This window comes from Hemiscyllium ocellatum, chromosome 28 (genome assembly GCF_020745735.1).
Source record: "Hemiscyllium ocellatum isolate sHemOce1 chromosome 28, sHemOce1.pat.X.cur, whole genome shotgun sequence".
Classification (NCBI taxonomy): domain Eukaryota; kingdom Metazoa; phylum Chordata; class Chondrichthyes; order Orectolobiformes; family Hemiscylliidae; genus Hemiscyllium; species Hemiscyllium ocellatum.
The window spans coordinates 19,047,676-19,062,609 of record NC_083428.1 but is presented as its reverse complement, the minus strand read 5'-3'; the positions used below and the strand labels follow the sequence as shown (position 1 = coordinate 19,062,609).

The following is a 14,934-nucleotide window of genomic DNA, read 5'->3' as shown; positions in this document are numbered from 1 at the left end:
GCGACAGAGCAGTAGGGTTGTTGTGTGCATGTTCCAGAGATGGTCCTTGAAATGCTCTGTGAATTGACATCCTTTCTCCCTGACGTAGAGAGGACCGCATCAAGAGCAGTGGATGAAGTGGGTGGATGTGCAGGAAAATCTCTGCCAGATGTGAAAAGATCCTTTGGGGTCTTGGAAGGAGTTGAGGGGAAAAGTGTTGGCACAGGTTTTACACCTACGATGGCAAGGGAACATGCAAGTCCTCGGTCTCTTTCACCACCAAATCAAAACCAACCGTCAACTGGATGAAGAACTCCTCATCTGCTCCCTTGGGTCTCTTCAACCACATGGCACCAACATCGAGTTCACTTGTTTCCTAATCTCTCCTCCCCCTACCTCATCCTAGATCCAATCTCCTAACTTGGCACTGTCCTCTTGACTTGCCCTACCTGTCCACCTTCCTTTCCACCTATCCACTCCACCTTCCCCACTGACTTATCACAATTACCCCCTACCAGCATCCACCTATCGCTTTCCCAGCGACCTTGGGCCCATCCCGCATTTATCTCTCAGCCCCTTTCCCCCTCCACATTTCTGGCTTATGCCAGAAACATTGACTCTCCTGATCCTCAGATGCTGCCTGACCTGCTGTGTTCTTCCAGCACCACACTTTTTGACTTTGACTCTCCAGCACCTGCAGTCCTCACTTTCTCCCAATTTACTGCAGTACCAGGCAAGGTTGTTTTCACAAAATGGTATGACTGCCAGTTGGGACCTGTCTGTCATTTAAAGGGTAATATTGCATTGAATGAAATTAGCTGCTGTGGGTTTTTTTAATTTCATTGGACTCCGCAATCAGCATTTTTAACCTTCTACATCTCTGGGCCCTTGTACCATTAAGAATCTGGGCTTTTGTAGCCCATTTCATGCTAGACATCCCATTACAGTCAATGAAGTACATTTGAAATGCAATCAGTGTTATCATTAAGCCATTTTATACACAGCATGATCAACGAATGGTAATATGATAATGACCAGATGATTTGTATTTATGTTGATCAATGAATAAATAATAATTAGAATATGGAATAGACTGCCTGCCCTTCTTCAAAATAGAGTCACAATCTCTTATGTTCACCTGGGAGCAGATTGATTTAATGTAACATCTAAAATTATAGAGGTGCAAACAGACACACTGCCTTGAATTGCACTGTTGTTTCAGCTTAGATTTTTGTGCTCAAAGGATGGTTTTTCAGAATAGGGCTTAAAACCCTCCACCCAGATGAATCCTAGTTCTGACATTGCTCCATGCTTGTGTTGCTCTTGTAACATAATATATAAATGCAAATTGCCCGACCAGAGGACAGTATATCTCCAGAAAGCAGGAACTACCAGCCAGGCACCAATGACGAAGATGGGCAACAGCTATTTTGGATGTTGCTGCTGTCTTGCCAAAGAGAGCAAGTACCTCTTACTCCAGGAAATTCAATGCAGTGGAATGTGGCCATGCATATCAAGGTTAGGACCAGTGACCATAGTACATTTGTGAGCCCAAGATTTGGTATAAAAATAACTGAAGAAATTTGGTTGGACCCCACAGGGAACCCAACATCTGTGCACTAACGTAAAGAAGACTGTTCCAGCTCGCCGGGAAAAAAAGTACCACTGCAGTCCCAACAGACAAACCTCTGAAGAAGCCCCTTAAGAAGCTTAAGGAGGTGTTACGTAGATGTAATTTCCCCCAACCCCCAGGTATCAAACTCACAGCCCTTTGAAAATGTGGCACCAACACTTTGGAGTGGACATCGATAAAATAGCTTCAGGCACAAAGCTAATCTAATAATTTAAATATCAGAAAGGCATGTCAAATTGTATTCATGTTAATTTTCAATATCCTACAATAACTATCCTAATTATTAATTATACAGTTAACCTTTTGATTATTTTGCAATTTGATAGCAACTCTTGAAGAAAAATTTGCTCTGTAATATGCATTGCATCTACAAAGCTTTAGGTTAGACCATCCAAATTACTTTAATGTAATCTTATCATAGTCAGCAGACTAAAGTTTTGTAATTAGCATCTGGCCTGTATTTAACTTCAAGCCACATGAACTGAGCAGATTCAGTGTGCTGGCCTGTCCTTTAGGAAACAAGTACAAAATAAAAGACTGCAGAGCAATATTATAACCCAGATTTAAGTTGGTAAAATTAATTGCTAAATTGCCACTCAATTACAGGCTTGAACATAGCGTCATAAATAACAAAGCTAAATTTTTTTAACCCAGTTTATACATAAGATAAATTTAGCAATGTGATCGACTGAGTATTAATTTTGCTACAAATTATGGGATTTCTGGTGCATTATTTAATGAAAGGCAATTTCTGCAAATACAATCTCTTGTTTTCAGCCTTGGGCCATTATCACCCAAATTTTAACCTAACTTCCTGATGGGATTAGGGTGAGTTTGGAACTGATACCTATTTTACATTCCCAGCTAATTTTAAGCTATGTTAAAGTAATATTAATTAAAGGATCTGTACTGAAGAGTTAATGAAGATTAGGACAAAATCATATGTTGCAGAAGGAGATTTGATAAAGTCAGTCAGATAAAGCTGTCTTGACTGGTAAATGAGTCAAGGTTGGAGCAGCATTAAGATAATCTCGAAAAGGAATAAGAGATGGTAGAATAAAACAGAGAAATTTCTTCACTCAGGTGAATTTCTAGAATTTTGCAGAGGAGTGTGGATGCTTAGTCCTTAAGTGCATTCAAGTTAAGATTGATAGGGAATGATTGGTTCATTTAGTTATCGTGCAGTAGAGAATAATGCCAACAGTGAGTTCAGTCCTTATATTCGTCAAAGTGATCCTTGGGGGTCTGTGTCTGTCTTTTGTCCCATTTAATGATATTATGGTATGAGTTATGACTAGCAGCCCTTTAACAATGTGGACACCAACATAGCTGGCAGGAAGAGCATGCTATTCATAGCTCAGCTTTGATTGGTCGGTCATATTGTTCATATGGAGGAATCCTGTATATAAAACACTGTACTCTATAGTAAGCGGAATTCAAGGATCTTCACCAGAGGGCATCCCAAATTCCAATAAAACCAAGTTCTGAAAGCCAACCACAGAGCTTGCTAGTGGGATCCCAAACATGGACAAAAACAATCTTGAACAGACTCAAATGGAGAAGTCTCTGCCATCAAACTATTTCAACATTTGAGAGGAGTTTTTTCTCCACCGTATGCATGCAGTGATTATGCAAAATGAACTTGCTCTTACATCTCACAAGACAGACACCAACCCAGACTCTAAGCTAGTTTTCTTTTTCTGTTGGTTCATGAAATCTGCTCACCACAACTTTCTCAAGGGCAACTGGGATTAGGTAATTAATCTCGGATCAGCTAGCTATGCTCATGGTACCAAAAGGATTACGGATCACAAGCCCACTCAAGTTGACCTACAATAGATTTCGCCGAGAGACTTCGCTGTTACACCTCTTGCAAACTCCTCAATCATCTCATGCGCCAACTCTACAGCAGGTCCCATAACCTTGAAATCAAGTTAGAATCCACATTCTCAGCTTGCACTCAGGATTCCTGATGAAGGGCTTATGCCCGAAACATCGATTCACCTCTCTTTGGATGCTGCCTGACCAGCTGTGCTTTTCCAGTGCCACACACTTTAACTTTGATCTCCAGCATCTGCGGTGCTCACTTTCACCTCAGGATACAGCAGTCCAGTTATGAGGCACTGCCTAATGGACAAGTTGGCAGAACTATACCATGTGCATGCACAACAAAAACAAGAAACAGGAGAAACTTGGCATCACCACCAGCAGTAGCCAAGCCTCCCTGGCACTACCGTTGAAAACATTATCACCTGGGGGAAATCAATCGTCAATTTATTGGACCACGCCCTTCAACTGGAAGAGACTGAAGTTCTCAGCTGAGGGCTCAACGTGTGCCCCGCCACCAAAATGGACCACTTTGGGTCTTAGGGTAGACACGGAGGACCAGTCCAACACAATCTATGAGTAAATAAAATGAACACTCATCGACCTAAGCAAGGGGGAAAAAAAACATTATAATTGGGATTCTAAAGGAATAAAGTGGTTGGGCAGGAAAATATAGTCGAAGTCGATGTTAAGCCATGACTATCAAATAGTGGAGCAGGTTTGAAGGGCTATCTACCCAAAACACACAGCTCCTGTTTGATATAAAAGTTTCCCTCACAACACCCCAGTCAAAAGGGCAGTGGGTGCAAATTCCTTAAGACGTGATTAAATGCTTGAAGATAAAAGATTGAGACTGGGTTTTGTTTTACCCCTGAAAGTCTGTGCAAACATCAACACCGAATATATGCTTTAATAGAATTTTAAAAAAACATTTGTTTGCTGGTGATTAGGCAGAGAAGGGAAGAGATAGGCTGAATCGTTCATTTGTGTGTGCTATTTTTTTCTAGTCCTGTTCTTGAGAAAGAGCCAGTGGAGGCGAGTTAAAGTGTCTCTGGCCCCTCCCTAACGTGACTCACCATCTCGTGTTGTTACAGGACGATGATCAGTTGTACTCAGCGATTTATAAAGCGAGCGTTTCTGGGGGGTCTAGCAACGTGCAAGGAGAAGGCAAGGACAAGAGCAATGGTGAGTGTTTGGTCTACCGCAAAGAACTGCGGATGCTAGAAATCTGAAACAAAAACAGAAATTGCTGGCGAGACTCAGCAGATCTGGCAGTAGTCTCTTTTTACAGTATTTTGAAAGACCAGCTTGCACAGAGCAGTTCAAACGTCATTAAAACGTGGAGCCTTTTTCACCATGCTCTTTATGCTGGGTCTTTCAGAATCTGTTCATTTTACCCATTTCAAGGCTGTCAAATCCTGGAGCATTGCAAGAGCTGCATTTTTCAACCTTCTCCCCATTTCAGGCCTGCTAATGCTGCCAGCCGCCTCTTAACAACAAAGCACACTAAACCCTCTCCCTGGGCTTTATTCGGCGTTAACCCGAAAGGATTTAGAACTGGAGCATGCGTTAATACGACTAGCTGGGGACATGGATGAAGAGTGTAACAAATTGCGGTTACATTAACGATGCCCCACTGCATCGGGGGCCAACGCACGAATTGTGAAACACAGCGCAGGAACAAAAACAGAAACGGCTTCAAAAGCCCCGGTCTGGCAGCATCTGTGTAGAGAAATCAATTAATGTTTTGGGTCAGGTGACCCATCCTCAGAAAATGCAGAAACTCGCCAGCTCTGGAAGCATCTATTTGCAGCAAATCAGTTTCAAGCCCAATGACGCCTGCGTTTCTCCATTTCTTTCAGGGTTTCAGCATCCGTAGGTCTTTATTATTAGCGGATGAAATGTGGTGTTCCTTCCACAGCATGTAGGACAATCATTGAAGCCGCGTCACTGTTTGTTGTGTCCCCGGGGCACCCGATATCGTGGGAGCGACACTGACAGTATTTTTTTTGTACGTTGCGAGTGGCAATGCTGGAGTTGCACCTCCAAAACAGCTGTTCCTCCAAATAAATAGGTAGTGGTCAGATGTAAGTTGCTGCAATATGCAACCCAGTTGCGCCTACCTCCGGCTGCGTGGCCTCCCTATTTTCCCTGGCTGTGCTTGTGAAAACATTTTACAAAGTGCCTGCAAAATACATTTCAGATTTCAGTATATTTGAAATTAGGTGCAGTGCCATGCTCTTCCAAACTGATTTTCACCAGTTTCCTAATCTTCTCTCTCCCATGTGTCATTCAAGCCACCAACTCCACACCATCCTTTTGAACTGTCCATCTTCTGTCTCACCCGAAGCATTCCACTCTCCCTGCTACCTTCCCCAGCCGCCACCTTTCACCTCCCCCCATTAAATATTGCAACATCCACATGCCTGAACCTATCTCTACCTTGTGTAAACTCAGAATGTTGATTTGCCAATCCTGTCCATCTTTCAGCCAAGTCTCAATTGTATCTGTGATATCAAATGCCCACCTGCTTGCTTGTGTTTTTTGCTCATCTATCTATTTTGTTTTGTTTTCTTCATTGCAGTACAGTTTTCTTTTTCCCACTGCTTCTAAAGTCTGCAAGATTTGCCTGATCCCTTAGTGATCCACAGTAAGCCAACTTATTCTGATGCAATTCATAAACAAGCAAGTTATGATTCCATGTGCTGATAACACCTTTCTTGCACCAACAAGCATTTTGTTCCCAAAGAATCAAATGTGAATTCTGGAAATTAAACAATTTTGAGAAAGAGTCACTGAACCTGGAAGGCTTAATTTTGCTTTTTCTCCAGGTCTTATTGTCAAAGGCACAATGTACATGAAATTGTCAGAATTAAATTCAGTAAAGAATTTTAACAAGTACATTTTTAAAAAATCCACAGCACTTCAGTGTAATAAACAGCACCTTTGTATATGTCAAAACAGCAGCATATCAAGTGAGAACCAAGTAGAAAAAAGAAAATTCAATTTGCTTTTTAAATGCTCCTCTTAGAGACCCATTGAACATCTGCATTTGCTTTAAAATTTACATTACAGGTAGACAGGGTCATTAAAATGTTTAGAATGCTTGCCTTCATCGCTCAAATTTTTATGTAGAAGAGGGATAATGTTGAGATTGTGCAGGATGTAGGTGAGGCCTCTTCTGGAGTATGGTATGCAATTCTGGTTGCCCTGTTATCAGAATGATATTATTCAACTGGAGAGGCTTCAGAAGATTTAGCAGAATGTTGGGAATAGAGGGTTTGAGATATAAAAATAGACTGGAAAGTCTGTCTCCTTTCACTGAAGTCTAGGTGGCTGAGGGGTGGCCTTTATTGAGGCTTATAAAATCATGAGGGACATAGATGAGGTAAATGACCATGGCTTTTTTCCCTCCGATGGAAATGTTCAAAACTAGGGTGCATATTGTTAAGGTCTGAGAAAAGTTTCAAAAGGATATGAGTAACTTTTTTTTTACATAGTGGTTCATGTGTGGAATGACCTGCTAGAGAAAATAACTGCATCTGCATTCAATGTTTAAAAGATATTTGGATAAGGAAAGGATTGGATGGAAATGGACCAACCTTAGGCAGGTGGGACTAGTTTAGGAGCATGGTTGGTGTGGATAGTTTGGACTGAAGGGTCCAATTGCATGCTGTATGACTCTGACTCGAAGTGTTGGTGGAAAGTTTGAGGAAGGGATTTCCAGGACCTCTGGCCAATGTAACTAATGAATGGAGTGATTTTTTTTTTGTTTTGCAAACTGGATGTGAGAGGCTTCGATTACAGGAGCCCAGAGATCTGAAAGACTTGTGGTCTGGCCTTGGTTAGAGATATTGTACTGCCAAGGGTCAATAGCCCAAGATTGAACTGCTGGTATCGTGCTCCATTTCAGAGTGTGAAAATATTAGTGGAAGTGACTTGTTTTTTAATCTTTGCTCACCTAATGTCTTGGGTTCTTGGAATCAAATCAAAATTTTTAAAATTAGTTTGCATATGTATGGCTGTGATATATTTGAACCAAAATAAAAGTATGCTTTTTACAATATACATTAATGATTATAGAAGATGATATTAGGAATAAAATTAGCAAATTTGCTGATGGTACTAAGCTGGGTGGCAGGGTGAAATGTGAGGAGGATGTTAGGAGATTACAGGGTGACCTGGACAGGTTAGGTGAGTGGTCAGCTGCATGGCAGATGCAGTTTAATGTGGATAAATATATGGTTACCCACTTTGGTGGCAAGAACAGGAAGGTAGATTAGGTAAAAGGGCAGTACAAAGAGATCTGGGTGTTCTTGTACACCAGTCAATGAAGGTAAACATGCAGGTACAGCAGGTAGTGAAGAAGGCTAATAGCATGCTGGCCATCATAACAAGAGGGATTGAGTAAAGAAGCAAAGAGGTTCTTCAGGGCCCTGGTGAGACCTCACCTTGAGTACTGTGTGCAGTTCTGGTCTCCAAATTTGAGGAAATACACTCTGGCTATTGAGGGTGTGCAGCGTAGGTTCATGAGGTCAATTCCTGGAATGGAGGGATTACCTTACACTGAAAGACTGAAGCGACTGGGCTTGTATACCCTTGAGTTTAGAAGACTGAGAGGGGATCTGATTTGAGACATAAGATTATTAAAGGATTGGACACTCTGGAGGGAGGAAACATGTTTCCGCTGATAGGTGAGTGCCAAACCAGAGGACACAGCTTAAAAATACGGGGTAGACCATTTAGGACAGAGATGAGGAGAAACCTCTTCACCCAGAGAGTGATGGCTGTGTGGAATGCTTTGCCCCAGAGGGCAGTGGAAGCCCAGTCTTTGGATTCATTTAAGAAAGAGTTGGATCGAGCTCTCTAGGATAGTGGAATCAAGGGTTATGGAGATAAGGCAGGAACAGGATACTGATTAAGGATGATCAGCCATGATCATATTGAATGGTAGGGCAGAATGGCCTACTCCTGCATCTATTGTCTGAGTAAAAAGTGAGGTCTGCAGATGCTGGAGATCAGAGCTGAAAAATGTGTTGCTGGTTAAAGCGCAGCAGGTCAGGCAGCACCCAAGGAACAGGAAATTCGACGTTTCGGCCCGAAACGTCGAATTTCCTGTTCCTTGGATGCTGCCTGACCTGCTGCGCTTTAACCAGCAACACATTTTCAGCTCTATTGTCTATGCTCAAGCATGAATTAAATTTGAAGATTTGATAAAGGTGCACACCTTTAATGCTCTGCCTGACTCTGGTCTGTGAAATTTTGTCCTTGGTGTTTTGCATGCTCTGTACAAAAGCATTCCCCTGCACTGCTTTCTTTTTTAACATTGTTAGTGTTATTCTTCAATGTGCTCATGGATATCTTTCAGCTTGTTTCAATCCAGTCCACAGAATGCCAGATGTTTCCCACAAATAATTAAATCTTTACTATAACAATTAGATTTTTTTTTCTTCTGTCTAAGAAAATAGAGCTAATTAAACCCAATTTGTCTGCTAACTGCTTGAAATTGCTGCAGTAATAAGCTGCTTTTGAGAAAAGTCAATACCTAAATTTTTCGTATCTCCTTCAGAATTGGTCAGTTTGATTTTCTGATGCTTTCTGTTTTCAGCATCAGAGTTGATTGGTTGCAAAGGCACTTAATCCCAAAAACAAAATAGCATGTCAGGTACTAACAGATTTTGCTTGTTTAGACATGTTTCTGATAAAGTTGGGTAAATTTAGTAATTCTCTACTGTTTTTCCACGAGATTTTAAATTAGTTGTCTCTCCAGGCTGTTGGCTACAGATGGTATGGGATTTTGTATACTTATAAATAAAGCAGACTTTTGTATTGTGCATACTCTGTTTTTAGTGAAGTATAGGTGTGATTTTGTTTTGTCAAACACCAGTTTTATCTTGCCATTAGACTACAGAAACATTTACACTTGCCTTCAGTGTTCAATCCCACAAATGTCGACAGCTCTTGGTCTAATCTCCCAGTACATGAGTAAGTTGTACTCTTCTGGAGAAGGACCCCCAACCTTGCTTATTTGTGAGGCTTGCAGCACTTTTATATGTCTCTAAGCCTTGACATGGATCTGCTGTGGTTTGGATTTTGAAATGTCTGTAAATTAATCATTATAGGGTGGCCCAAAACAATGGGATGGACTAACTTAGTTTGTCCAAAAATTAGGACAACTGTCGCATCTTGCTGAAGTGCACTTCTTTTTGCATTTGTGAGCAGTTGTTAACAATGCTGACCCTAACTTTATGTACTTTTTAAAAAAAAATCAGGAACAAGTAATTCAAAATCTGTACAATGGATTTTTAATCCTGAATCAGCTGGAGATGATTTTATTGATTATAGAACAATGTGGCTTACTGTGGAATTTGGCTTAATTCAGACAATTTTTCTATTTCATGTATTTCTCCTTTTGACTCTCCATTCTCATGTGAACCAGAAGCTGAATGGAATGTTGGAGTAGCAGATTTTGACACTAATTTCCAAAGGCCTCACAGATTTTGTGGCATTCTTCTGTGGACAGTGTTCTAGGTATTGAGCTAGTTTTTAAGTGTTTATTTTGCACTGTAACCTAGTTATTGAAATTAGTAGAACCTATCACAGGTGAGGTGCCAGAAGACTGGAGGTTGGTTAATGTGTTGCCACTGTTTAAGAAGGGTGATTAGGACAAGCCAGGGAACTATAGACCAGTGAGTCTGATGTCGGTGGTGGGCAAGTTGTTGGAAGGAATCCTGAGACAGGATCTACATGTATTTGGAAAGGCAAGGACTGATTAGGGATAGTCAACATAGGTTTGTGTGTGGGAAATAATGTCTCACAAACTTGATTGAGTTTTTTGAGGAAGTAACATAGAGGATTGAGGGCAGAGCACTAGATGTGATCTATATGGATTTCAGTAAGGCGTTCAACAAGGTTCCCCATGGGAGATTGATTACCAAGGTTAGATCTGACTGAATACAGGGAGAACTAGCCATTTAGATAAGAACTGGCTCAAAGGTAGAAGACAGAGGGTAAGGTGGACGGTTGTCTTTCAAACTGGAGGACTGTGACCAGTGGAGTGTCACAAGTAATGGTGCTAGGTCCTCTACTTTTTTGTCATTTACATAAATGATTTGGATGTGAGCATAAGAGGTGCAGTAAGTAAGTTTGCAGATGACACCAAAATTGGAGGTGTAGTGGACAGCGAAGAGGGTTACCTCAGATTACAACAGGATCTTGACCAGATGGGCCAATGGGCTGAGAAGTAGCAGATGGAGTTTAATTCAGATAAATGCAAGGTGCTGCATTTTGGGAAAGCAAATTTTAGCAGGACGGATACACTTAATGGTAAGGTCCTAGGCAGTGTTGCTGAACAAAGACTATGGAGTGTAGGTTCATAGCTCCTTGAAAGTGGAGTCACAGGTAGGTAGAATAGTGAAAAAGGCACTTGGTATGCTTTCTTTTATTGGTCAGCGTATTGAGTACAGGAGTTGGAAGGTCATGTTGCGGCTGTACAGGACATTGGTTAGGCCACTATTGGAATATTATGTGCAGTTTTGGTCTCCTTCCTATCGGAAAGATGTTGTGAAACTTGAAAGGGTTCAGAAAAGATTTACAAGGATGTTGCCAGTGTTGGAGGATTTGAGCTATAGGGAGAGGCTGAACAGGCTGGGCTGTTTTCCCTGGAGTGTCAGAGGCTGAGGGGTGACCTTTATAGAAGTTTACAAAATTTAAGAGGGGCATAGATAGGGTAAATAGGCAAAGTCTTTTCTCTGGGGTCGAGGAGTCCAGAACTAGAGGGCATAGGTTTAGGGTGAGGGGGCAAGATATGAGACCTAAGGGGCAACTTTTTCACACACAGGGTGATACGTGTATGGAATGAACTGCCAGAGGATGTGGTGGAGGCTAGTACAATTGCAACATTTTAAGAGGCATTCGGATGGGTATATGAATAGGAAAGGTTTGGAAGGATATGGGCAGGGTGCTGGCAGGTGGGACGGTCCATTGGGTTGGGATGTCTGGTCAGCATGGACGGGTTGGACCGAAGAATCTGTTTCCATGCTGTACATCTCTATGACTTCTATTTTGAGGTGACATTTGGATCGGAATAATGACTTTTATTTCAAACATCTACTAAGCGTTGTCGTTGCCAAACAGGCTGCCATGCTAATAGTGGGTTGTATTTTACATTCAAGTTGTGCATGAAATCTTTTTAAATGGCATTTAACTTGGTTGTCTTAAATATTATAATTACTTTTTCTGAAGTAGCTGAATATCTCTTTAGATAACAGGAAACAGCATTTCTAGAAATGCTTCAAGATGGCAGTAAATTACTTGAATTATTGACCAGCTAGGATTCTTTCCAGGGTGGTTTTCCTCTTTCATCAAGAGAATGTCTGTGGACTGTTTAATCTTGTGGCTTGCCATGTTCTGATGGTGGTGTGGTAACTAACCTTTGCACTACAGAGTATTCCCTTTGACTTCTACCCTGTGATTCACAGGGATCAAAAAAATTGATCTGAGCAGAAACAAAAATTGGGGCAAACTTCAGTCAGACCGCATCTGTGGAGAGAAATCGGAGTTTATGTTTTGAGTTTACTGACCCTTCAGAACAGACCAGGTATTCTGAAGAAGGGTCACTCAGACTTGCTGAGTTTTGCCAGCAACTTGTGTTTTTTTTTGGTTTTGGATTTGCAGCAACTCTTTGGTTTTTCTGATCTGAGCAGCACGCTTGCTGGAAATAAAATTCCAATGTCATAGTGTGACAGGTTTTCACCTGCAGTGGTGGAGGTGAGTTAAGGCTGTTAATTATTGGAGGTGAGCAAATGAAGGCTTTATTCTCCGCCACATTTTATTGACCTTGAGGTGACCGTGCTGCAGTTGTACCATAGTAATGACTGGGCTTGGCATTTTCCACTCATCTGGTAAAATAGTACTTGTCTGCATACTTTTTTACTTTGCAAGTATGTACAGTGTGGGACAGATCTGCCCGTGGAACAATAATCTAGATTGAATGTTTATTTTTATGCATCCTAATTGGGTATCAATTAAAACAACTTTGTTAACTTTAACATTCAGCATGTTCTCACCATCTATCTTTTTAACCATTTTCAGGAGTTATGGACAGAAGGGGTCCAAATGGCTGAAGTATTTGACAATACCTACGGGTTTATGTTGATGTACATTTATTTGTAATCAAAGAAATGCATGTTCCCTCTTTTTAGCTAAATGTAAATTTAGTTTCTAATGAATGGGTTGAATGTATTGGACAGTTTTTTTTTCTTACTCATGAAATTTCTTTCAGAGTGCGCAACCAGAAGACTGGAGTAAGGCCACATCTGTTTATCAGTTTACAATCACGGACATAGATGGCAAAGAGGTGAATCTAGAAGAATACAAGTGAGTGAACGAGCATGTTACTGTCTTGTTCAATTCCATTTACAAAATACTTTAACTGCTTAAAAAGTTTCCAGTGTCTGTCTGAAAGTTATGCTGTGCTCCTTCATTTCTTGAAATACAAGCTGTTTACTGAGCAGCCTGTTCAGAGTTGCTATCTGGAGCAGGAGGGACTTGTACCTGGGCCAGAGATAGGGCCATTATACCACTGCATCATTTCTCTCTTCTGAAATGGTCTTCGAATCGCTGTGTATTTCTGATCAACACAGCATTTATTGTCCACTTAAGGTGGTGGCTTGCTTGAACAACTGCAATCCCCATGTGTAAAGAAGGGGATTCTGGGGTTTGAGCAAATGGAAGTGAAGAGATTGTCATTGTCATTGTTTCAAGTCAGGCTTGGAGACAAATTTGTAGGTGGTGTTATTTTGTATCTATTCACCTTCTCTAGGTGACTGCGGTTGCAAGTTTGGAAGGTGCTGTCAAAGGACCCATGGTGACTGTTATTGATGGAGAAAGTGAATATTGGTGGTTGATGGGATGCCATTCAAATAGGCTGCTTAGCCTGAGTGGTTACCTCGAATGTTGCAGCTGTACTCTTCCAGGCACTTACGGTTTGTGCCTTGTAGATGGTGAATTAGTGTTCCCCCTCTGACTCCCCAAAGTCTGTAATAGCTGTCTGTGCAATCTACGAAGATATACTGTAGAAATGTACAAAGATTTGGAAATAGCACCTTCCAAGCTGTTGACCACCAACATCACAGAAGGACAAGGTAGCAGCTACATTGGAGCCCCACCACCTGCAAGCTTCCCTCCAAGGCACACTTCATCCTGACTTAAAAATATATTGTAATTCCTTCAATGCTGCTGGATCAAAACCCTATTCTCTCCCTGACAGCACTGTATGTCAGATGGACTGCAGTGGGTTGAAGAAGGCATCTCGCTCCCTTCTGGAGGGCAACTAAGAATAGAATCTAAGTGCTCAACATCCACATTCCATGAATGAATAAAACAAATCCACTTTGGCCATTGCTATTGTTTCCTTCTCACTGACGGTTTCCTGTTTGTCAAGTTGATGGTTTTCTGGCATGTATGTCTCTCTGTATTGGATTTCCAAAATAGACCATCTCTACTACCTGTCTTTGCATTTCCCAGGGATTCCCCCACATGGTTTTGATTCAGGCACATAATCCATTCAGCATGCAAGTCTCTTAGAAGCTTTGCACACAAATGCATTAGATATCCAGTTGTATGCGAGGATATTTCAAGTGAAAGGTCAAGCCCCTGCAAATTATGTAGCAGATTTCCAGTCAATTTGACTGATATTTAGAAATATTGCAAATGCAATTAAATGAAGATATGAAGTGACTTAATTTGAGGAAGAGTGGAGCGGAGGGCTGAAGAAGAGTTTATGCCCGAAACGTCGATTCTCCTGCTCCTTGGATGCTGCCTGGCCTGCTGTGTTTTTCCAGCATCCCATTTTTCAGCTCTGGTCTCCAGCATCTGCAGTCCTCACTTTCTCCTAGAACAGTGGAGTGGGACGATGTAAATTAGTAGAGAAGTTGCAAGACCAGGGGCTTGCATATCCCAATCTTTGGCAGGACAGGTTTGCTGATTAACAAACCTACAAGATACTTACATTTTTATACTGTACTTTTAATTATAAATTTTTTTGTCTAAAACTTTAAAGTCACTTTCTTTACTGATTTTTGTTTGCTGTTGACCAGTAGCATTCTTGCTTGAGGGACATCTTGTTTCATTGCTCCTTCTCCATCTCCTTTCCATGGAAAATTGACTTTGTCATTCAATCTACTACCCTATCTCTTGCATATACTTCAGACATTATGCCACTCACTCCTTGCTCTAACCTAGTGTGGTAGAAGGTCACAGGCCTGGAGCATTAACTAACCTTTTTTTCATGCTGTTCAGATCTGATCTGATTATTTTTAGCATTTTTCTCTTATGCAGGAATTAAAATAATTGAAAGAGCTGAAGAATTATTAACCTAACAAGTTATAAACTGGAATGTATAGTGAAAGGATAAGTCTGTAGAAATCCTGTCCGTTTTATTGAAACAAATTGCGTTTCTACTTGAAAGAGAATTTGCAAGAGGCTAGACTAAT

General features: G+C 41.1%; 1 protein-coding gene across 5 annotated transcripts in view; it reads left to right on the top strand.

Annotated features, from left to right (window-relative positions):
* The window catches only part of LOC132829173 (phospholipid hydroperoxide glutathione peroxidase-like), a 38,124-nt gene that overhangs the window by 9,717 nt on the left and 13,473 nt on the right, over window positions 1-14,934 (top strand). For all 5 annotated transcript variants that reach the window (XM_060846523.1, XM_060846519.1, XM_060846520.1 and 2 more), the window contains exons 2-3: window positions 4,534-4,624; window positions 12,723-12,817. In XM_060846523.1, the coding sequence (XP_060702506.1) occupies window positions 4,538-4,624; window positions 12,723-12,817 (182 nt within the window). In that variant the 5' untranslated portion in view covers window positions 4,534-4,537. The remainder of the gene's footprint in view (window positions 1-4,533; window positions 4,625-12,722; window positions 12,818-14,934) is intronic.